Genomic DNA, 21230 nt, shown 5'->3' on the forward strand with positions numbered 1-21230 from the left:
AGGTTTTGGACCGAGCGCGAGCGCGCGCGTCGTTCCTTGCTGATCCTCGCTGAACAAATAGGATATAAGAATAAGAACGTTAAAGGAGAGAGAGAGAGAGAGAGAGAGAGAAACTAGACAGAAAAGGAAACGGAAACGTTCTCGTTCCCGTTTCTGCAGCTTCCTAGCAGAACGCGCGCGTACTCCATGCGGCCCAGACGCTCTTTTGTGCGTTCTCACAACGTTTGCCACCGTTTTGTCTAGTTTGCCGTGCGCGAGTCCCCCTTCTGTCTTTCTTTATTTTTGATTAAGGGAAGCGATGAGGTTGAGGCTGGTTGGGGAATAAAGAGTTGTTCTTGTTTTCTTTTTTTACTAGCAACTATTCGGGGAAAGAAAAGGCACGTCCCCAGAAAGTAAAGCAGAGGTGGAAAGAAAACAATAAAAGGAAATACTCGCCGACGCCTGACAATCTGAGTTACTGACACATCAAAGGCAGCGAAACGGGGTATGCGAGTTCTTACACACTTTGGAAGTTGTAGGCGTCGGTCTTGCAACTGCCCAAAATCTACCCCAGACGCGCCTTCACTCTGTCTCAGCGTGACTGAGGATGTCAAATGGACACTAAACAATGACATCAGATCAGTTTAGATTTAAAAATATTCCTACTTCACTTCCCTTCATAGAAAACGGATGACTGTTACTGGACCGAGTGACGACGAAAGTTTCTTTTCTTTTTTTTTTCCGCCTTTTTGCGCGCCGATTGGTGATCCGTGGCATCTTAGAGTGAGACCACGGTATTCAATGTAATTTCCCTTACTTCGGTTGTTCTCTCCGGAGAAAACTTCTCAAATCTTGCTATACTCAGTCAGTGGTTCCTTTTGGATGCGATGTAGGGCTCCTTACAGACAGGAAGGGGAGGAGAGGGAAAGACGCGGAGATTAGCCAGTGTACAGAGCAGCTGACTACTCTTGGCTGCTGTGAAGGAGTTAAGGAAAATAAAGATAATAGAATCAGACACGAAGAAAACAGAAAAAAGGAAAAAGGAACCCATAAAGAAAATTCAGGCGCGATTTAGCGGTACATATATGCTAGAGAAATGCATTAGCATTACGTCACACCTCTCTGACGTCCCGGATCCGTGATTTAAACCGCGTTCACCACATTGCATAGTGTTGTTCAGGAGCTCACTCGACACACGTCCTGCCCCTACGAGGAACGAAGTGCAGCTTACGGTGGTCCGGAGCAGACCAATCGTATCCTCTCAGTCAAAGTTGTCGCGTGTAGGATTGTCGGCCATTTCGATGCGAAATGTATCAACGTTTGTGAAGGCTACGAGAAGCCAGAGGCAGCAGAGAAACATTTCTTCAGCTCGCAACGTTCCTGGCGGAAGAGAGCTGTAGAATTTGGACGTGTTTCTAAATTCCGTCTTTCCAGTGTTCAAGCACGCATGATAGCGAGTGAAGCCTTGGAGCTGCGTCTGTTCTCGACAGTGATATATCGCTACACCACGGATACCTTCACGGGCAGATCGGGAGGCGTCATGCGCATGGTCGTTACCATGGATGCCGCAATGGCGCAGTGTGCATTGATGTGCTATGTTGTGTCTTTTGTAGATTGCATGGTGAGGGAGTAGTCCTAGGTCGGCAACTAATTGTTCATCGGGTTCGTGATGAAACAACAAATGTAGACACTGGGGAGCTGCCGGAGTAAAAAAATATACCCACACCCAAAATACATTAACAAAATTACAGGGGGCAAGGAAAGCGACCAATGTAGGCTCTGTTCAGAAACAGGAACACTAACACACATAATGTGGGAATGCACCTCGCTCCCGTTCTCTCATCCCCCCGTCAGCAGCGAGACTGACTGGACAGCCTGGCTCAGTTCTGGGGACGTCGACCGACAGCTTGAACTGGTGGACTGGGCGGAGAAGGCCAAGCAGGCCCAGGGCCTTACTTGAGCCCAATCCCTCAGCCACGTCCCCCTTTACCCTTCCCCCTTTTAATAAAGTTTATCACCAAAAAAATATGGGTCATGCCTGTGATGGTTCCTGAATTATGAAATCCAGAGCAGCAATCCAGATATACCGAGAAAAGGCGAGCTCTGCAGCCTTTGATGGCGTCAAATGAGGTGTCTTGGGTTTTATGGCGATACATCTCGCGAGAATGCATGACCATTGCACCTGATGAGTTTGCAGGGAGAACTGAACCATCCGCGTAGACGTTATGGCGTTCACTTTTGCAGGAATAGTTTTGTCATGCAGGAATAGTGACTTGGTCTGTCGCCGGGTTAAAGATGAGAACTCGGATTATGTCGTTGCCACCATACGATCATCTTCAACGAGATCGTTATCGTGCTGCTGTCGTCACAGGCAGGTGTATACGCTCACGACCGACACGCACACACACAACTGCGAAATTTACACAAATACGTTGGTCCACGTGGTATTGTTTTGAGGTATCCCAAACAGTGCTAGATAGCTAGGTACCTGCAAGATGCTTCGCATAACGCCGATTCCCCACAGTGCGTGCGATCTGCATAATTTTTCAAACGAGAGGTTTGAATATCCAAGGACAGGTCGCGTCGCAGCACGCCTTTTGTTTTTTGCCAGTTTTCTGGCTCGCCAGAATGGACATTTGCTGCTCAAGAAGCTTGCATCCCTTTAAAGTGCAGCCCGTTCTTGCGCGCTCTAACTTCATGAGTCACTCGCCCCTCTTTCTCGCGATATATCGCTGGAATATGTTACCAAATGAAATCGTCTCATCTCCAACTCATGATGATTTCCTAGCAAAACTAAAACACTATTTTAACGTACTAACGTAATATTATCTTGCTCATTCGTTATAGGCGTCAATGCGTTATTGTGTGCTTTTTTCTTATTGTACTTTCTTTTTCCTCGCCATATATTGATGTTGCTTGCGCAAATGGTTTTGTTCTGGGTTAGCACAGAGTTCCTTGTGCTGCATAAAATTTTCTTCATTTGTGCTTTTCATTGTTTCACGCAGTATCTGCTGGTATGTGTACCTTCTAGCAAGCATTTTCCTTGTATGAAGTGACGAATTTACGTTGATCTTGTGTAAAACCGATCTTAATTCTATAGGTATCTTCAACGTTTAGGACGTGTCGTTGTATTGCTCTTACGGCTTTTGCATGTTTTTCCGCTTGTGCTCTTTTTATTTTAGCATGCATTATCTGTTTAACTGCGTACACTGTAGCTATCACTAATTTATTGTAACATTCCTATGTAATGTAATGCCCGAATGGGCCTTTAGTGTGCTTGAATAAAAAAAATATAGTTATAACTCAATAACTCAATAACTCTAGATTGCGAAAGATAAGTGCCAGGAGCTTCATGAGAGGGCAGCGCCAGTGAGATCGCAGCTGTAATAAAAGCAGCTGTAAGATCGCAGCTGTAATGTAACGAAGAGTGTTATGGCGAAGATAGAGCCTGCTGGCTGGGCTCTGCTTGAATATAATGAGCTATTCCAATAATATGTCTGTGTGCTTTATAGATACATGTGAGCCGGCATTGTATGTGAAGGCTTTCTCTGGAAATGTACTTATTTATCTTCATTACACAGAACAGAGGTGCACTTACTGGCCTCACTTCGTAAGTTTGCATATAGAAGTCATGTATCACGTTAGCTGGTTCTTGCATTTGGAGGGTACATTCCTATGTATGTCCACATATATATTCGCCGGTCGAGACACCGACCGACTCAGTAGCAGCCACCAGAGATGAGAAAACAGCAACAGCAGCCTCGTGAAACCCGTGACTGTAAGCAAGAAAAAAGAAAAAGAAACCTTCGCTTTCAAAATAGAACAAAAAAATTTAGTAAGCGACAACGTCAAGCATAACCGGTGAGATCGAACATCGGTCCTCAAAGTTCCGTGGCTGGCGCTGAAATTGCAGCTAATTTCATCGGCTTGCAATCTGTTTCATAGTCTCGGGCACTTTAATGCATTCAGAGAAGCCGATGCCTCTAGAGGTAGCATGTAATGCACACTGCCACTGCAACATTCTCTAGCCCCACTAGCAATTCTCCGCAGTACCTGAAGGCTACTGGAAGCATACCTGTAAACCGACAGCCGGACTGTCATCACGACCAAAAAATGTATCCTGTTATCGCCTTCGCTATATCCTTCGACGGTCAGCGTTGTGATTAGGCAGGAAACATATAGTGTTCATCTTGTGTTCCGCAGTTTTTTGCGCACCTGAAGTCATTCGCCAGTCACGCTAAAGAGTATCGAATGCATTGATTCGTTCTTGAACAAACAGCTCTCGTAGTTCCCTTTGTCCCCAAAGTCCGTCACTTTCGCTACGGTTAACTGAAGATCTGGCACTAAAGTACGCGTACAGCAATTAAGAAGCTGGCGCACTCAGATAAAGTTGGCGTCCGTTGAGCCTTGAGAAAACCGTGACCAAGAAGGTGATCCAGACGAGGCGTCTGTTCCGAAAAATGTGGAAGCCCACGCTCCGAGTAGCTCGAGTTTCGCACTCGTATGTGACATTTGATCTTAGTGATCTCTCATTTAAGAGGGAGCGCTTGCATCAGAGCGCTCTTGGAGGGCCATTAACGTTTTATTACTGTACGTCCCTTTGATCTTAAACATATGCTGGAAGCGTTCCCGAATATAATTAAGAAATGACAACCATATGCTTTCAGGGCTCTCTTAAGCGCGTCTAAGAATGTCTGGGAGCGTATAGTGGAAGATGGGTGCAGTAAAAAATGTAGGTGAATGAAATGAGATATTTAAGCAATGTATCTTGAATTAAACGAATATAACTAAAATCTGCCATTATTTTTCAGATACAATAAAGCATTCATTTCGGAGTTATGTAAGGCACGAACAAGCCGAAATAAAACTAACTAGAAGAAACATTATTACTGCGAACTTCGTATTTTACTATGTCTGTGGCAATTGCTTATTATAGGGGAAAAGTGCTAGCCCCCGTTTGTTAATTGTGTCCAGTACATTGATGGCCAAAACCTTGTAGCATCGTTTCTTTTTTCTATCTATCTATCTATCTATCTATCTATCTATCTATCTATCTATCTATCTATCTATCTATCTATCTATCTATCTATCTATCTATCTATCTATCTATCTATCTATCTATCTATCTATCTATCTATCTATCTATCTATCTATCTATCTATCCTTCTTTCGCTCTTTCTTTCCTTCTTTCTTTAGCACTACCACGCTACTTGGGCCCAGTAGCAAGAACAACGAGACCAGCAAGCATGCTTCGACATTATGCGCGGTTCAAAAGAACTAATATTTACACGTGGTGTGCAGTATATATCTACAAACGACTTGGTATTGCTAACCGCTAGCAGCGGACAAAAACGATGAGCAAGGCGCTATTCTATCCAAACTTCCACATATTCCGCCTACCGTGCGCGAGCCATACATCGCGTCCGCTTAGCCACAGAGGACCGATCTCGCTTCGTTTTTCGTGTCAACCGCGAAGCAGAGGAACGGTGTACGGCAAGTGAAAGTACGAAGGTGAATGAAAGAAAGCAAGCAGCTTTGTCAGTGAAAGTCCCAACGTCCTACGTCGTTTCGGACGCGTACTCACTCCGGTCGACCGTTGCATTTACATGGGCCGCGAGTATTTCGAATGCGCATACATCGGTGATGGGACATCGCGTAACGTCTCTCCGGTGGCCGCGAGTCGCTCGACAAGCCGTTCGACGAAGCCCGTTTCGAAGCTATACCGTCTCTGTTGACATTCTCTTCCCTTGAACAGTTCAGTGCACTGTCGTCAAAGCCGAAGCTGCCCATCGTTCAACAGGAGTGCATCATCACTCGGCTGGTATTGGTGCGATTTCTTAGCTACAGGGTCATTGATTTCAATACTCGCGCATCAAATAGGATTCGCAAATGCGTTTTCATTCTATTTACTGCCTGTTAATTCAAAAACATATCCGCGTTCAGGTGGACTTACTGATAAAGCTATTCGAAGAACGGAAGTATGGGCATCATGGCGAGCAGCAATGCAAATGCGTCATCAAACGCTTTGAGTTTCTTTGCTGCACGGCACTATGGCGCTTGTGGTACGACGAAAGGAAGAAAGTACAATATCAGGTACTCTTACCAATGGGAACACGATCGCTTTCGAATCTCGGCGAATGTAGCTTTCACGTGCTCTGGTATATAGCATGCATGCATGCGTGCCTTCTACGCATAGCACAACGCGAAAGGCTCGGATGCGACGACGATGCCTCACTTTAGTATTTCTTGCTTCAGTGACACAGCGAGCATGCGGCACGATGCCGCGGCGAAACAGAGTCTGAGAGCTAGCTCGAACAAAGCGTCCGGGACCAAGCACGTGCTTTGCGAGCTGAATTCGCAGTGCATGGATCCCCGTTCATTCGGTCAATGATCTCGGAACAGAGCGAGCGTATGTGAGAAATATATATATATAAATTAGCATTTTTTTTTTGTTTTGGTGACCTGAATATCCTGTTTTATTCCTCCCAGTTTTTCGTGAACTGTATCCTTTTTTTTTTTTCTGCCTTCAAGACTGCTGCTCTTCACGGCTATACTGTCACCATTACACGAGTACAAGCAGTAATATATTCGTATATTGCAGACTACAAAGCTGTGTAGCTCGTTTCATTGATTAAGCGAAAAGCGGTTTGGAAACCATTAAAAGAAAAGACGCTCTTTCTTTGGTCGTAAAAAATAACGACTATTGTCTCGTTGAGGTGAGCCAAGATGGATGGATGAAAAGGACGCTGCGGCAAAGGATGGAGATGCAGTCTGATCTTTCGTTTCCTTTTGGAACGCTTCTTTCTTTCTTTTTCCAATGGGTAGACGCCGTCCGAAGTTTTTTTATTGACAGTTTTATATTGCCGTTAGAGGTTTAGCACTCAAAGCGAAGGAATTGCGTGCAGATGGTGAGAGAGAAGTAAACTTTATTACAGGCGTATTAGTTATTGAAACCCTGGCAGAGGAGCTAGCGTGGAGGCCATGTCCAGCATGACTTAGCATTTTGGAATTGGGAGCAACTACGTCAGCTGCAGCATAATGTGCGCATATATATGTCTTTTCTGTGGTTTTGGCAAAGGTTCTTTCAGTACCTTTATTAGATATGCAGCAAAGCAGGACCTAGAACCGGCTATTGAAAAAAAAAGAAAAAAAAAGTCACGAATGACTAAGAAGGTTTCTCATCGATTATGAAGCTATCAAGAGATCCAACAGCCAACACTGCTGGCTATACATCGGTATACTATACATATAGGTTCATCTCATAGTCGAGCACGTCTGTTGACTCCTCCGGAGCATTTCGTCTGTTCTTGTTAAAAGAACACGTTCAACTAAGTCCTTGAAGTACTCCGTCTAAGTCCAAGATGGAGGCCATAACTGTGCCACCAATGAAAGAGACTCACCACGTCACGTGCGTATTCACTGTGATTTGACTTTGGGGTTGCCAGAGCCCGCGTCCTGCGTGCGCATTCGCCTATCGTCCTCTTAGGCTCCCTCTCAGCGATGCCATATTGTGGCGCAAAGTTTAAACAGAGAGGAAGCAGAGACGCGATTACAGTTATCAACTACATTCTACTCAGCGTGTAATGTAAAGCGTCTGCGGCGACGTGGAGGTTAACATGCAGTCCTGATTTGTATATTTATTTTTAATGCGTAAGCCTTTAGTGGCTCATGAGCGTCCGGGCGCAGTCCGTGGTGGACGCAGGAAAGCGGTGATGACCGGCGAGGGGAGCAAGGAGAGGAGGCACCACCGGCGAGGGAAGCAAAGAGAGGAGGCGCCATGCCTGTAGCGCTGTGCGAGTGGGCGCGTGGGAGAGCGTGGGCATTCGCGTGAGGGTGCGCGCACATCGGCGACAAACCTTGCAGCCACATATGGCTGTGATTGCATCCCATGCTCGCGGCCACGGCGGCGTCCGTTCGCAGAACAGTTCAGACAACAGCAACAGAGGCAGTCATCGATAGGCTTTCGCCTATCGCAGTTTAGCTCGGCAAAGTGTGCATACATTTTTTTTCTTCAGCGCGAAAACCCATGCAAGTAACATAAATTTTTTTTCCAGCCTATTTTCATTACAGACAAAGGGCCACAGGATGTCGCTCCTAGCACCGTGACTGCCTTCCACGTGTATTGGTTCCGCGATGCGTATGCAGACAAGATAAAACTGTAATGGTTTTTTTTTTCGTAATTGGTGTTTTTAGAAAACGAAAGAGTTTGTAGCCATTCTTTTATTTTTTATTTATTTATTCATACCGTCAAATCTCTAAGGAGGGTTCTTACGGTCAGGCTAAACAAAGGAGAAGAAACGTACATCCTAGGTGAACAGAGACGTCAAGAGGCCGCATAACATTTCAAGCATAGGTCTAGGGAGTGTTCAAGTGTATACGAAAATCGCTTGTGTTCACTAAAGAGTTTGGCAAAGCATTCCACAGTTCAATCACGGCCCGAAAAAGAACAGTGGCAAAACACATCACTGCGAGGAAAATAAGGCTGTGTAACATAATTGTGATCAACACGAGAACCTCGTTTACCTGGTTGTCTCACATGCAGTGTTTTGCCAATAGTTAGCTGTCCTTGCAGCACATGAAAGTAAAAGGCTATTATTTCTTTTTCTTTTCCTACGCGTTTCCAACAATTCTAATTCGCAGGACTGCAACATTTGCGTGACTGAGCGTGTCCTGAGGGTATGAATGGTATTGCATGGCGTTGAATTTTTTTTAGGTTACTCTTTAGACGTTCCTGATGAATGGACACCAAACAACCGACGCATAGTTTAGGATAGGTCTCATCAAAACCTTGTAGGCCATTACTGCATATCTCGCGTCGCTTGCCTTTTTTTTCTTTTTTTAGAAATCCCTACCTCTGATACGCCTTCGAGGACACGTTTTTCATGTGTGTATGCCACGCTAGGTTGTAGATTACCACCAATAGAATATTTAAAAAAATTAGATTCGCTTTTTTAGCGATATGTGTGCACGTTGATTTAAGATAATTAATTTCCATGCTCCATAAGTTATACCAACGACTGAACTCATTCAAACGATTAATTCTGAGCTGGTCCGCGCGTTGGTTATTAAAGGAGCGTGGGAGTAATCCAACGAAGAAGCGCGAACTTGCTAAAACGCAGAACTCTTGATAAAGAGACTAATCACCCGGCGCTTAGTTTAAGTTCAGCACACTGGCAAACAAAACTGGCGTTCTGAACCAGATGTCTTGGATATACGCCGTCCTACGCTTTCTGTGCCTCTCAGCTGCTCGCCACTATCCACACACACGCCAACGGACACGCCTGTCGCGAGCTTTCTGCGCGTTCTTTCGAGTGATGAAAATGGTGCCGTGCATGTCCACCGTAGCGCAGTAAGGTAAAGGACAACCTGCAGTTGTCAGAGACGGCCACCTGGCCTTCATTGTTCTTACAATATGACGTGCCATCAGCATATAAACTGAAACGCGAACAAAAACAAACTAATCGGTACACTCATATTGCTTCTAACGAAAACAGTATGTAATATATGCAATCGTTCCGTCACCGATTAGTAATGGTAAATTCGGGTGGTCGATCGCAGCCTCCTTGTCGGATTGCAGGACGCTCCAAATTGCAAGACGCTCAGAGAAAGCACGCGCCACCCGAACGGCGGGTTGCTTTCCGGAACAGTGAGAGGGAAGGAAGCGAGGGCCGAGGGGAACATTCGGTGATGCCCGACTGAACGCTGCGCGTCACGCAACGTTAAAGCATCACTGCGAGCGAGAGGGCAAGTCAGATAAAAAATGGTGGGGCTACGAAAGCAAACGCGACAGTGGCCGTCACTTACGAGACTGCCATACGCCAGCACAGCAAACCTTCAGCACTATATATGATAAGATGCTGTCGCTGCTTGCCTCTCGACTCAAACGTAGAACTGAAGGTGCCGCTAACTAATGAAAACGTTGTCGCTTCGCCGTCATCGACGCGAGACACACGCAGTTCGCGAGAGTACAATTACGAAACCACCTGAACGGCTGTGCCGAAACTGCCGACACCAGCAAAAGCGCGTCGACGGAAGCTGCGCATATAGTGATCGCGTGACTGGAAACCAGCCTGATCTCGCCACTGCTCCGACGTCGTCGTCGGTGGGAGCATTTACGGGCGCTTCGAGTTGGATTTTCAGCGATCTGAACGAACCAACCGAATGTAGCAGGAACGCCTTTTTATTGCGATAGCAATTATACGGACACTCCAGGCGCCTTTCTCGTGTAGCCGTCGGCGTCACCGTGAGGTTCCGTATAAAGTCCAATAGCGGTAAAATAGTCGCCGCGCGTCGTATGCTGTATGTGCGAGTGAAAGCGTGCGAGGTTAAGCCGGCGATTGCGGCTCGATCTCGCGCACGCAACGGAGGAAAGCGGGGAAGAAGCGCGTCGCTTTCCGTCGCGTCAGAGGCTCCTGGGGGAGAGTAGGGAGAGGGGAGTGGGCGCTCGCTCCTGCTGCCGTGCTTCCTCACGGCAGCGTTTTGACAGCGAGTTTCCCCAGTCATCATGTGAGATGTGTTCTTGTTTGCTTGTGCACGCGTGACACCAGGCTTGCTAAGTTAGTATGCCTATGCTTGCGAATTTATACGGCCAATAAAACTACTATCCTTACTTTGTGTAGCTGTCCACTAATTTGCCATCGCAATCGATGCTTCGCCTTTCGGGTGAAACTTCGCCTTTCCGGTGAAACTTCATCTTTTCTTGCGGTGATCGTTTTCCCCCGACGTTGTCGTTGTTGTCATCATAATCTTTCTGTTTTGACGAAAATGAGGAAGAAGATGGCGTCCCGGTTTCTGTTGGATTTAGCTTACTTATTTTTTACGTCGACCCTTTACTTTAGGTAATTTTAATGTTACGTTCATGTTGCATTACCTGTGTATGCAAGGCTAAGTTATTATACACTATTTTATTTCACATATTATCGATTTCTTTGTCATCTACGATTATTTATTTCTCTTTTTTTTTGTCTGTATCATTTTAGCACCCTGGTCTGTGCCATTAAACAAGGTATCATCATTATCATCGTCATCATCTTGCGCTCCTATGATGGAGACGACGAGCAGGGTGCGGCAATGCCCCGTAAGTATGCCACAAATCTGTCCTCTCAAATATGCACACAATTTTTATAAATATTTGTCGCTGACATGCCAGTCCTGCGAAGGATGTCACTAAATGCTTGTTACCCGCCATATTAGCCTGGTGGCTACGGTATTGCGCTGCTGACCTCGAGGTGTCGGACTCGATCCCGGCCGCGGCGGCGCCATTCGGGTGGGCACGCAATGCAAATAAAACAAAAAAAGAACGCCTGTGTGCCATTCATTCCGTGCACGTTAAAGAACCCCAGCAGGTGGTCAAAATGATTTCGGAGCTCTCCACTATAGCATGTCTCGTAATCGTATCGCGGATTTGATGCGTAAAGCTGCAGAATTTATTCTAATTAAAATTCTCGTTGGTTACATTTTGGGAATGAAGTATCAAGTCGTGTGGTAGTGGCAGTTATAGAGGTGGTAAAAGAAGCAACCTTGCGCAAGAACTTTTTAAAGAGCATTACAGTTTCTACACTTCAAGCGGAAACTTACATTTATTTTTTATCTTCATACCTTCAGGCACGCAGAGAAGCGCATTCAGTGAATAGGGAAATCAGAACGTCAATCTCCGCGGTTTGATAATGCAAAGATCACGGGCGCTATAACATAAATCTATTCCAAACTGTTTCTATGCCACTTCTGCAATCAGCCCTCCACAATTGGTCAAACGTTTCATGCTAGCACCGCTTTCTGTGACGCGACGTCACAAATACGTATGCAATAACTCCTCATCTGATACGACGTGTGCACACTGATTATGCATGATTAGATCAAACAAAAGATAAAAAGTATTTCTGATTCTACACCTTCATCGCCATTAGCAGTCCGCAATTGTTCAAAAGCTTTCGCGCTCTGCCAACTTCGCCCTTCTGTCAGGCGACGTCACAAAACCACGAATAATCATTACGTCAAATTGACGTGTGCGCATTAAAGATGCGTTATTATGCCTAACAATACTGAACTACTTTTCGGAATAGCCGCAGACTGCCTCGGTCCGAAAGGTGTAGGAGACGTCCGCCTGCCGATTCCTCTAGCATTGGCTATACTCGGAGCTGCCGAGAACGAATTTATTTGCGCATAAAGTCTCTCTTTCTTTAATTTTTTTTCATGTGGAAGTGTAGCATTGTCGAGCCCTTTCGGCACGTATACGACATCAGTTTACCAGCTCTTATAATCTTGAGGACCCGCTTTAGTGGCATTTTTAACCTTCCGGTTACGCCGCCGCGATTTTCGACCAGCCAGTGCAAGCTAAGCAAGGGGAAGCGGACCAGTCGCAGACGCCAGCACCAGCCTCCTCATCTGGTTATAAACTTTCACTGCGCTAGCTCGGCCCCACTGAGACCCTCTCCATTTCTGGACGCTCCTCGCCTCTTGTCAGCCAACTGGATAAGAAAAAGCTGTCTAAGTAGGCAATGCTATTCGCTTTGAAATCAAACAAAAGTGGCTTCGATAAGCAAGAAGAGCGTTTGATTGGTGGTTCAAACAACGCTGCGGGTCACCACCCGATTCTTGCGTCTGTGGTTACGTAAATCTAACGTCAGGAGATTGCCATATAAACACATTAGATTTGTTCTGCGCTTTCAACAGCTCGGGCACGTAACAAGTGGTAGCGATTCAAATGTGATAATCGACCCGCATTGGTGACATTCTACGGTGCATGCGATAGCAAGGCACATAATGGACACAGGATGAAGTACCACGCAACGAGAACAAGCGTTGACTGCCAACTGGTGTGGTTCATTGCGAAAGGTATACTGCCCATTCGTATTCAGCAACAAACCAAAGCAGGCCCCGCATCGACCAAGAGGTTAGTTCTGCTCGGAAGAGCAAATTTTCAGCCCATCCTGTTGCTTGGCATATTATTAGCGAATGGGGCCAGCCATTTACAATGAGCGCTTATACGAAAGAAGGAAACTTTGTGAATTCGGATCCAGTTGCACCAGTTGGCAGCCAACGCTTGTACTCACAACGTGCTAGCTTGCTCTGTGTCCGCTACATGCGTCGTGATAGCCAAGCACAGTGAACAGTTCAGAACTCCATTTGAGTTTCAACTAGCAATGCTGCAGCCAATATGTTCGCGTGCTCGAGGTGGTCATTTAGAAACAAGAAGACGCCCATAAATGACGCAGAGCGGGTCTTCCGCCATCAACTGCATACACAGTCCAAGTGCTGATGGCCGTGTATTTCTGTGCGGGGGTATATTGCAGGTGTCAGATTACTTTATTTCGCATTTCTTCCTCTTTACAAGAAGAAAAACAAAACGAAAACAAAATGCTTGGCCACGAAAAATAAAGCTACGACAATAACAGCTTGACGGGGTTCCTGCCCATGTCTTGGCATGGAGGACGACGAAAAAAGGATACAAATGCACGTTATGCAGTTATTTTTTTTTTTTAGACAGTACAGAATTTTTTGTAAGAAGGTTAAAAGTGCAGCAAAAGTGGCGTTCTTGCAGACGGGTTCCTAGGCGAGGCGGACATACTTTGCCGCTAATAACGTGACCACAAGCTTAATTAAATAAATGTGTTAACATTTTACTAGTGCCTTAGGGGCAGGTGTTTAAATGACGAATTTGAAGGCCGTCACATTTTGATGCACCTTCATTTTTAATGTATATATATATATATATATATATATATATTCAATGTCGCACCTAATTCGAAATATTTATCGCAGAATTTCAACGGTAAATCCAGGCAATATCGAAACCGAGCACCGTGGCAGCGCAGAAAAGGCGGCCCCATCATATCATATCATATCATATCATATCATATCATATCATATCATATATCTTATCTATCATATCATACCCATTATATATCATATCAGACCGAAACGCCGTTACAAACCGAACGTCTCGGCCAGTCGCGGCAGCTATAGTGACGCTTTGCCTGGCAAGCATGCGCGCCGGGCGGTGTGTGGCGGGTCAGGATTTGGCGCCGGCATGCTACGTTCAAACTTCGCCCCACACTTCCTTACGGGCCTTTCCCGTCTGACACCGCAGCGGGACGCGCTCGGTTATCGATATCGCCTCGATTCAGCTTTGGAATCTGATGATGAATAGCTGGAATTAGGTGCGATTTTCGAGATTCTTAAAAAAATGGATGTGCATGAAGATGTTACGGCCTCCAAATCAGCCACTTGGACAATTGCCCCCGAGGCACTCATCGAAAAGTTAATTAATGTTTGTTAATTAGTCTCCTGAAGCTCACGTTATTAGCGGCACAGTATGTGTGCCTTGCCTAGGATCTGGCCTGCAAGAACGCCACGTTCACTGCGCTCATTACCTTTTTTTTTTTACAAAAAAATCTGTATTGTCTAAAGCAAAGATACACCCTGCATAAAAACACAATGAACACACGTATGAACAAACAATATAAACATAAATAGTGGTATTCATTCATATGAATATAATGAATTTAAAAGCAACGCAAATATGAAATCAATCCCTGACATCTCTGAGCTGTAATTTCAAGCCGCTCTTCAAAACATCACTGGACTCTCTCAGTATTTAATTGCGCGCAGTGGATCTTCTTGTACGGCCTTCGGGCCTCACCGATGCTTCTAAGCCTCCTTATATCAGAATTAGGTTAGTGTTAGAAAATTTCACAAACCTAGCGGTCATAAATGGTCCGGCGTACGTAGCTGAAAGGTCGGCGGCACAGCGCATGGCTGCAGAGAACAAACTCGGTTTTGGTCCTTTCTTTACGCAAGGCCAGTGTACAGTGTCCGCTACTTCTAACGTCATCCATTGTTAAGAAGCGAAAAGTGTCCTCCATTTACGCTTTAGATTTCATAACTTCTAAGTAACCTCCCCCCTCCCTCCTCGTAAAATAAAGAAACAAGGGCGTGTAATGCAGTCGGAAATTGTTAGCTAATTAACTCCCTATCTTCCCGCCGCAGTGAATCTTGCTGCTGTGCGCGAGGTCGCGGGTTTATAGCCGGCCCCGGCGGCCCCATTTTGATGGGGTCGAAATGCAAATGCACTCGTTAACCGTGCACTATATGGGCACGTTAAAGAACCGCGCAGGTGGCCAAACTTAATCCGGAGTCTGGTACCATACGATGGGCCTCATAATCGGATCGGGGTCGTGACACGTTCAACTCCATAATTTAATTTTTTTTTTCCGTCCCTTAATACCCTGGCGTCCCTTTTCACGCAACCAGGGAGGCTAGGATACAGCGGTACACGTCATGGACGACGGCGCCTGGCGTAGGAGCCGGCACCAGCGCGACGGCCAAGGCACGGAGGCGGCGGGCGCCCAGTGGACCTCCTTCGACGTCTGGCTGCCGGCGCTGACGGCAGGCACCGTGACCGGCGCGCTGCACCTGTGGAAGCTGCGCCCGCCGGCCGTGCTGCGCAAGAGCGCGGTGGCGGCTGCCGGCGCATGCCTGGGCACCCTGCTCGTCGGCTGCTTCGTCAACGTCCGGCGGGACGCCAGGGCGAAGAGTAAGCGTTACGCTGGCCGCGTCGACGTTTCCTTATACCGAGACAGCAGTTAAAAGCAGTGATTCGGGATAGTTGGTCCGTCATACAGAGAATCTGAGTGCATAGCGCTGAAATAAAAAAAGGACGGAGGTGAGATACGCTGTTAGCACCGGGTGTCGCGGTATTTTCGTATCCGTCCTTGTCACTTTGGCGACGCCCAGGTTCCCAGCAGGTTCGAAGTGGGGTTCGCTCTGTCAGTGCGTCCGTCCGTCCGTTGTTTCCCACTGCGTTATTCGTCGTTTCGCCGTGATCCATGCCTATTTAGAATAAGGTATGAACACCGTATGGTCGAACCTATTACTGCGACAGCACTTAATTAAGTCACTGCGCCGCCATCGTGGGGACGTCCTGTTGTCGCTGTCGTCGTCGCCGTGTGACTGTCATCGCTGCCTTTGTCATCGTTACTGTGGCCTCCAGCCATGTGCCGTTGTCTTTGTCCGCGTGCCGTTGTCGTCGTCGTTCCACCACCGCCGTTGTCGCTCTCTTTTTTTTTTTCTCGTCATTGTATATACTTGAGGTTGTTTGCAAAGGATTAATGCAACTCGGCGCCGCCAAGTTGAGGGAATCGGTGGGATGTGGAGCAATGACTGTTGTCCGAGTGAATGAAGTAAGAGGTTGTGGAGTCGCTGAAGTCTGCCTATACTTTTCCCCAGAAGTAATTGTCCCGCAATGGTAACAACTTAAGTTACCGCAAGAGTAAAGCGGAGTGCGCATTTCAAATGAGTGCGTGAGTTATTGCGCTTCTGGATTACAGAGCAACTAACGACCATGTACTCCGTTTTGGTTCTTCATCAGGCGGAAAGGGAGAGTTACGTCTTGACGAACGGAGCCGCTATACGTTTCCAACCGTTAAGGATAACTTTGTGCGTTTAAGTGAGCTCTGGGCACTCTGACAAGCAATGTCTCGCATCATCATGACTTTAACAGGAAGAACACACTGGTGTCGTCAGTCCCACCTTGTGTAGCTAAACCCCTATAGTTCACTTCGTGCATACGATCTGATTAGACAAAGGTGCTTTCGCTACAGAATCGACGACAACTTTCGAGAAAATTCCGCAAGGCATCACATTGTAACAGTTGTTCGTCGGTGCGACACGGTCACAGGAAAAACAAACAATTTAAATGCTTCAATATTGAGATATATATATATATATACTCCCACCATTGGCCTGTACGTCAGTGCTAGGCGTGCGTGACTGTCAGTAGCTTCGTCTCAGGGCACGCCGACGTGCGAGGGAAGCCACTCAAAGTCGAGGAGGAATTTTAAACCACGGAGTAGCTTGAGACCTTGCCTTTGTGTTGTGACCTTTGTCATATGCTTTTTTTTATCTATAGTTATCTTCAAGGGGTAAGGACATCAAGATTTCACCACTGACTACTTGTTTTCTTTTCACTTGGGAAGCGATCTTTTTCTCCCTAAATCGGCAACAAAAATTACATCACGGTCAGCCTACATTTTGATCGTCATGCTCCTTTTGATCAATGCGGATAAATTATCACAGACGTCCCAAAACTTACGATCAAGCACGGAGCTTTCGCGTTTATCTGCTTATAATTCCGAAATCTTTGTGCTCATTCTTTTTTTATCACGAAATGGTTAATCGCCAAGAAAAGTTCTGTATTCCGTGAAGCTTACGCTTCGCGTTCACGTTAATAGATCTAAAAATAATTATTTCCGACCACTTACTTAGCTGTTTCTCAAGCGGTTGCACGCTCGATGAAATTCAGAATATTGAGCTCAGGGAAACAGCGGCTGACGAGAAATTTGTTTCGACCTCTTGAGGGGACGAACGTATGTTTGGTGCGTAATGGTACATGCGTGCTGTTGGAAATGCGTGGCGAAACTATTCAACCTCAAACCTATGTCGAGGTTCTACCGACCAGCTGTAACCAGGAGTCCAAGACTGCCACTTTCATTCATCGGGCAAGCGTACGACGAGACATAGCAATTATACCTTGACTGCAGCGCCACCATTCCGACGTAGACATTCATCCGTTATCTCCATAACCAGCTCGCCGACATCACTGACACAAAGAGAACGCTTACGGTAGATCACCGTGGCGTGTGTGCAGACCGCAAATGCAGGTATACAAACACCGACGTGTTATATATACGGCCCCGACCTCTCCAATTGTGGATCGAACACGATAAACTGATCAAGCCAGACGCTCACGCACTCGCCGTTTGGAGAGTTTCTGAAACGAGGTGTACCCCAAAACCACAACACAAACCAAAGAAACCACAGAGGCTGCAAGAGATTCCGCGAAACCTGCGGCTAATTGAACATCGATCTGCTCCGACTGAAACTCCTCTCTCTCCTTGTATCCCCTCTTTGTGTTCTTTATGCTTGTCTCAGGCATACTATGATTTCGAAACTTCTTGCGTAAAATGTGGTTTACTTTTCTTTTAACCGCGTCGCTGCTTTTTATGGGGTTTCTCCACTTCTCCTTGCCAGTAAGTAACTCTTTCCTAACGTTCTCGGTGCTTAGACTTTTCTTCACATTGACTTCGTTCGTTTTCCTCACATGTTTCAATCGTTGCTCATTCTGTCTTCTTACTTGACCAAACTTTGCCTCCGTGACCGCAGCTCTGACTGATTCCCCAGAAGTATAAGGCCCTTCCCAAGCTGTATTTCTTTCTCTCTCACTCAAGACACAATTGAACAAAGTGCTTCAGAAAAGCGTCTTCCTGCATATTTTGTACATACATGCTCCGTCTCGCGGCGCGCAATTTGTTTTCTTTTCTTTTGTTTAAAAATCAGAACAGCTATGTGGTTTGTGCCTCGCAACATTACTCCACTTGTCATGCAATCGTCGGTAACGCCGATTTTTCAAGATTCAGAAATTGAAGCGATGCTGTAAAGACAATCCCATGCCTTCTTGGTTTCTTTGTGTTAAGGTTAAGATCATTTGAGCCATCTTATATGTGCTATTGAGTGCATGTTTCCACTGTAATTTAGTAATGACTCAACCAGTAAGTAAATAAGAAATCTTGAGTCCGTTTGCCGAAATATTTAATTCGCAAATAAGCGGGATAGTTTGCACAATAAGTTATCTGATATGTTCTGGCGTTTTACGATAATTACAGAACAAAAGAGGAAGACTCGCTCTAGCCTCGTACTGGTTCTCGCGGCCTTCTTTCTCAGCGCTAGCAGTTTTACCGGTGCTGTAATCAGTCCATCGCGATCTACCTCTTTCGACTTCAAGGTTTCACCCGTCTCGACATCGACGGCAACAGGACTAGTTTGCGGCTTCACTATGTGCTGTCGATAACGTCGATCAGCAGCCACATAATCGATGGGCGATATTCCCCGACTTAACGGCAGCCCTCGGTTCCTCCTGCATCATGGGTGTCATGAAAAGCTACTTTGATGATGTTGTACAAGCTCACCACCAAGCTCTTAAGTATGAACATGACACCGTATTTAAGTGACTCACTCGCGTGCCCCGTGCGTGCAATTACTACCTATATTTATATTTCCTAAATTTGTTCATTCGATTTCCGCTCTTCCACAGTAATGATGCCAAAATGGCACATTTCTCGGAAGGCTACTCTCCGTTCTTTCTCTCTACGTCTCCCGTATTCTTTACATGACAGCGACTAAACTACAAATGACCCACCAATTTCGAACGCGTGACTTGCCCTCAACCTAATCTTTGTTCCCCTATATACGGATAACTATGAACGGCCAAGATATGCTTTCTTTATCTGCGAAGGTTGACTTTAGGCCTCCGTTTTGTTCTTATAACATGCGTGAATGTCTCATCCTCCTTGCAAGATGCAAGAATTCAATTGTCTGTAAACCCTATTACTTTTTTTCAAAACATATTACCAATTCGTATAGGAACCACGCGTGTATACACTAAGTAGAACGCTTGAACGTTGCGATCAATACTCACTATGAGTATGCAAAGGCTAACGATTCTGCATAGCAGTCAACTTTCATTCACTTAAACCTGGCCGGGTATTCTCGTTTGCCAGACGCAGGTTGTTTGCACAGGGTAAAGACACGTATACGCAGGATCACCCGTATACAAGTGGATGCACAGGATGAATGCACAGGATACACAGTGCGCACATGAATACGCAGGTCATGAATACACAGGATCAGGCGTGTACGTTTATGCACAGGGTGGACACACAAGGTACGCAGTGTGCACATGCATAAAAAGGTAATGAGTACACCAGATCACGTGCACACAGGATAGGGTCGTCTACACGCCTTCGGGCCGGCACTCCTGATTGCAATCGCCATTACATCCTCTCTATACATACTGACTGCGCATTGGCGGTCATTTTACATGCTGCTATTGATTAGTGATTGCGTACGTAGTTCTCTAAAAGGAGACACACGGCTTGAAGTGGGATTTCTCTATTCCGCTAATAATTCCATACGTTTCTCTAAACTTCCACTATAGCTAACTGTAGAGCGCTGGCGCTTTTCTGCCACAGAGAATTCACCACTGCCCTTGCAGCCGGAGCTGGGCCGGTCGTGGGACGATGACGATAAACGACCACCGTACACCGACGACCTCCCCAGGGGACAGAGGCCAACGCGGAGACCCGTGGGGCTGAAGAACTTCCGCGTGGATGAGGCCTAGCACGGTCCGCGTACAAACCACCGGGGGCGAACCGCACCTCTTTGCTGCGCACCCTTAGCAGTACCTATAACGTGAAAATTCCATTGACACAGTCTACAGACGGTCATAGACCAAATCACAGTCGCCGTTGGCTCTATATCGAGTTTCTTTCTTTTTTTTCTTTTTGTTTGTATATTTATGGCGTAAAGATATACCATACTGACAATAAAATTTTACAGATTAGAATGCGCCACTGGTATTTGGTGAATACGCGTACACTTGACCTTGCACAAGCCGGCCCGGGTCATCGCAAGTTCGTGAATCAGTGATGATAATAATAATGAAGAAGATGAAGAAGATAATAAAAAAACTTTCTATTACGCTTAACTTCCACCAAGTTGTTATTTCATTTCATTTCATTTCATTTTATTTGGGCCCTTTTACAAGTAAATGACCATGAACGGCCATGAACCAAACCAGTGGCCTCATGGTAAGCAGCATTTCGAACAACGTTCTCCAATCGCGCCCCTCGTGCGAATGTACAGAAAGGCACACACACAAAAAAAAAAAGACCGAAAGCAACCTATTGTTTCTTATCTCCTCCGAGGAAGCCGTTCCGGGTCAGGTCGCGCAGAGAGCTTTTCCAAATGGGAGCCGCGCAAAAGCAAAACTGCGCAGTCGATAGCTCCTCATCAGGCAGCATCAACAACTATAGGGGAGCTTGCCGCAAGTTACCCGCCACATCTCTGATATAGGAAGGGTGACGTGCAGTTATGTACAAAGGCGCGGAAACGGGTGGTTCTGTGGCACCATTCCTCGTTGGTAGCGTTCGATTGGCCGCTGCCAGCCTGCAGTTCTCTTTCCATGCGCCGCCGATTGCCAATTGCGTCGAATGCTTTCTAAGGCAATCTAGAATAACCTCTCGCTCCTCGAGCAGCTGAAGGCGTCACATCTCAACCGCGTGACCGGAGGATGACGACGGGGGCATGCTGCGAGGGACGGCCTTAACACTCGCCACATGCGGCCAGAACTTTGCGATCGAGGCACTAACTGCTCTCTCTGTCTCTCTCGTGTTGGGACGGCGAAAGGAAGAGAG

General features: G+C 46.3%; 1 protein-coding gene across 1 annotated transcript; it reads left to right on the forward strand.

Moving 5' to 3' along the window:
• The first annotated feature begins 10963 nt into the window (after nucleotides 1–10963).
• LOC129386448 (uncharacterized) lies at nucleotides 10964–20646 on the forward strand. Its single transcript, XM_055074409.2, has 3 exons — nucleotides 10964–11056; nucleotides 15232–15514; nucleotides 20007–20646. Exons 2-3 carry the CDS (start codon nucleotides 15259–15261, stop codon nucleotides 20153–20155), a joined length of 405 nt encoding a protein of 134 aa, XP_054930384.2. The 5' UTR covers nucleotides 10964–11056; nucleotides 15232–15258; the 3' UTR covers nucleotides 20156–20646.
• The last annotated feature ends 584 nt before the right edge of the window (nucleotides 20647–21230 follow it).

This window comes from Dermacentor andersoni, chromosome 4 (assembly GCF_023375885.2).
Source record: "Dermacentor andersoni chromosome 4, qqDerAnde1_hic_scaffold, whole genome shotgun sequence".
Classification (NCBI taxonomy): domain Eukaryota; kingdom Metazoa; phylum Arthropoda; class Arachnida; order Ixodida; family Ixodidae; genus Dermacentor; species Dermacentor andersoni.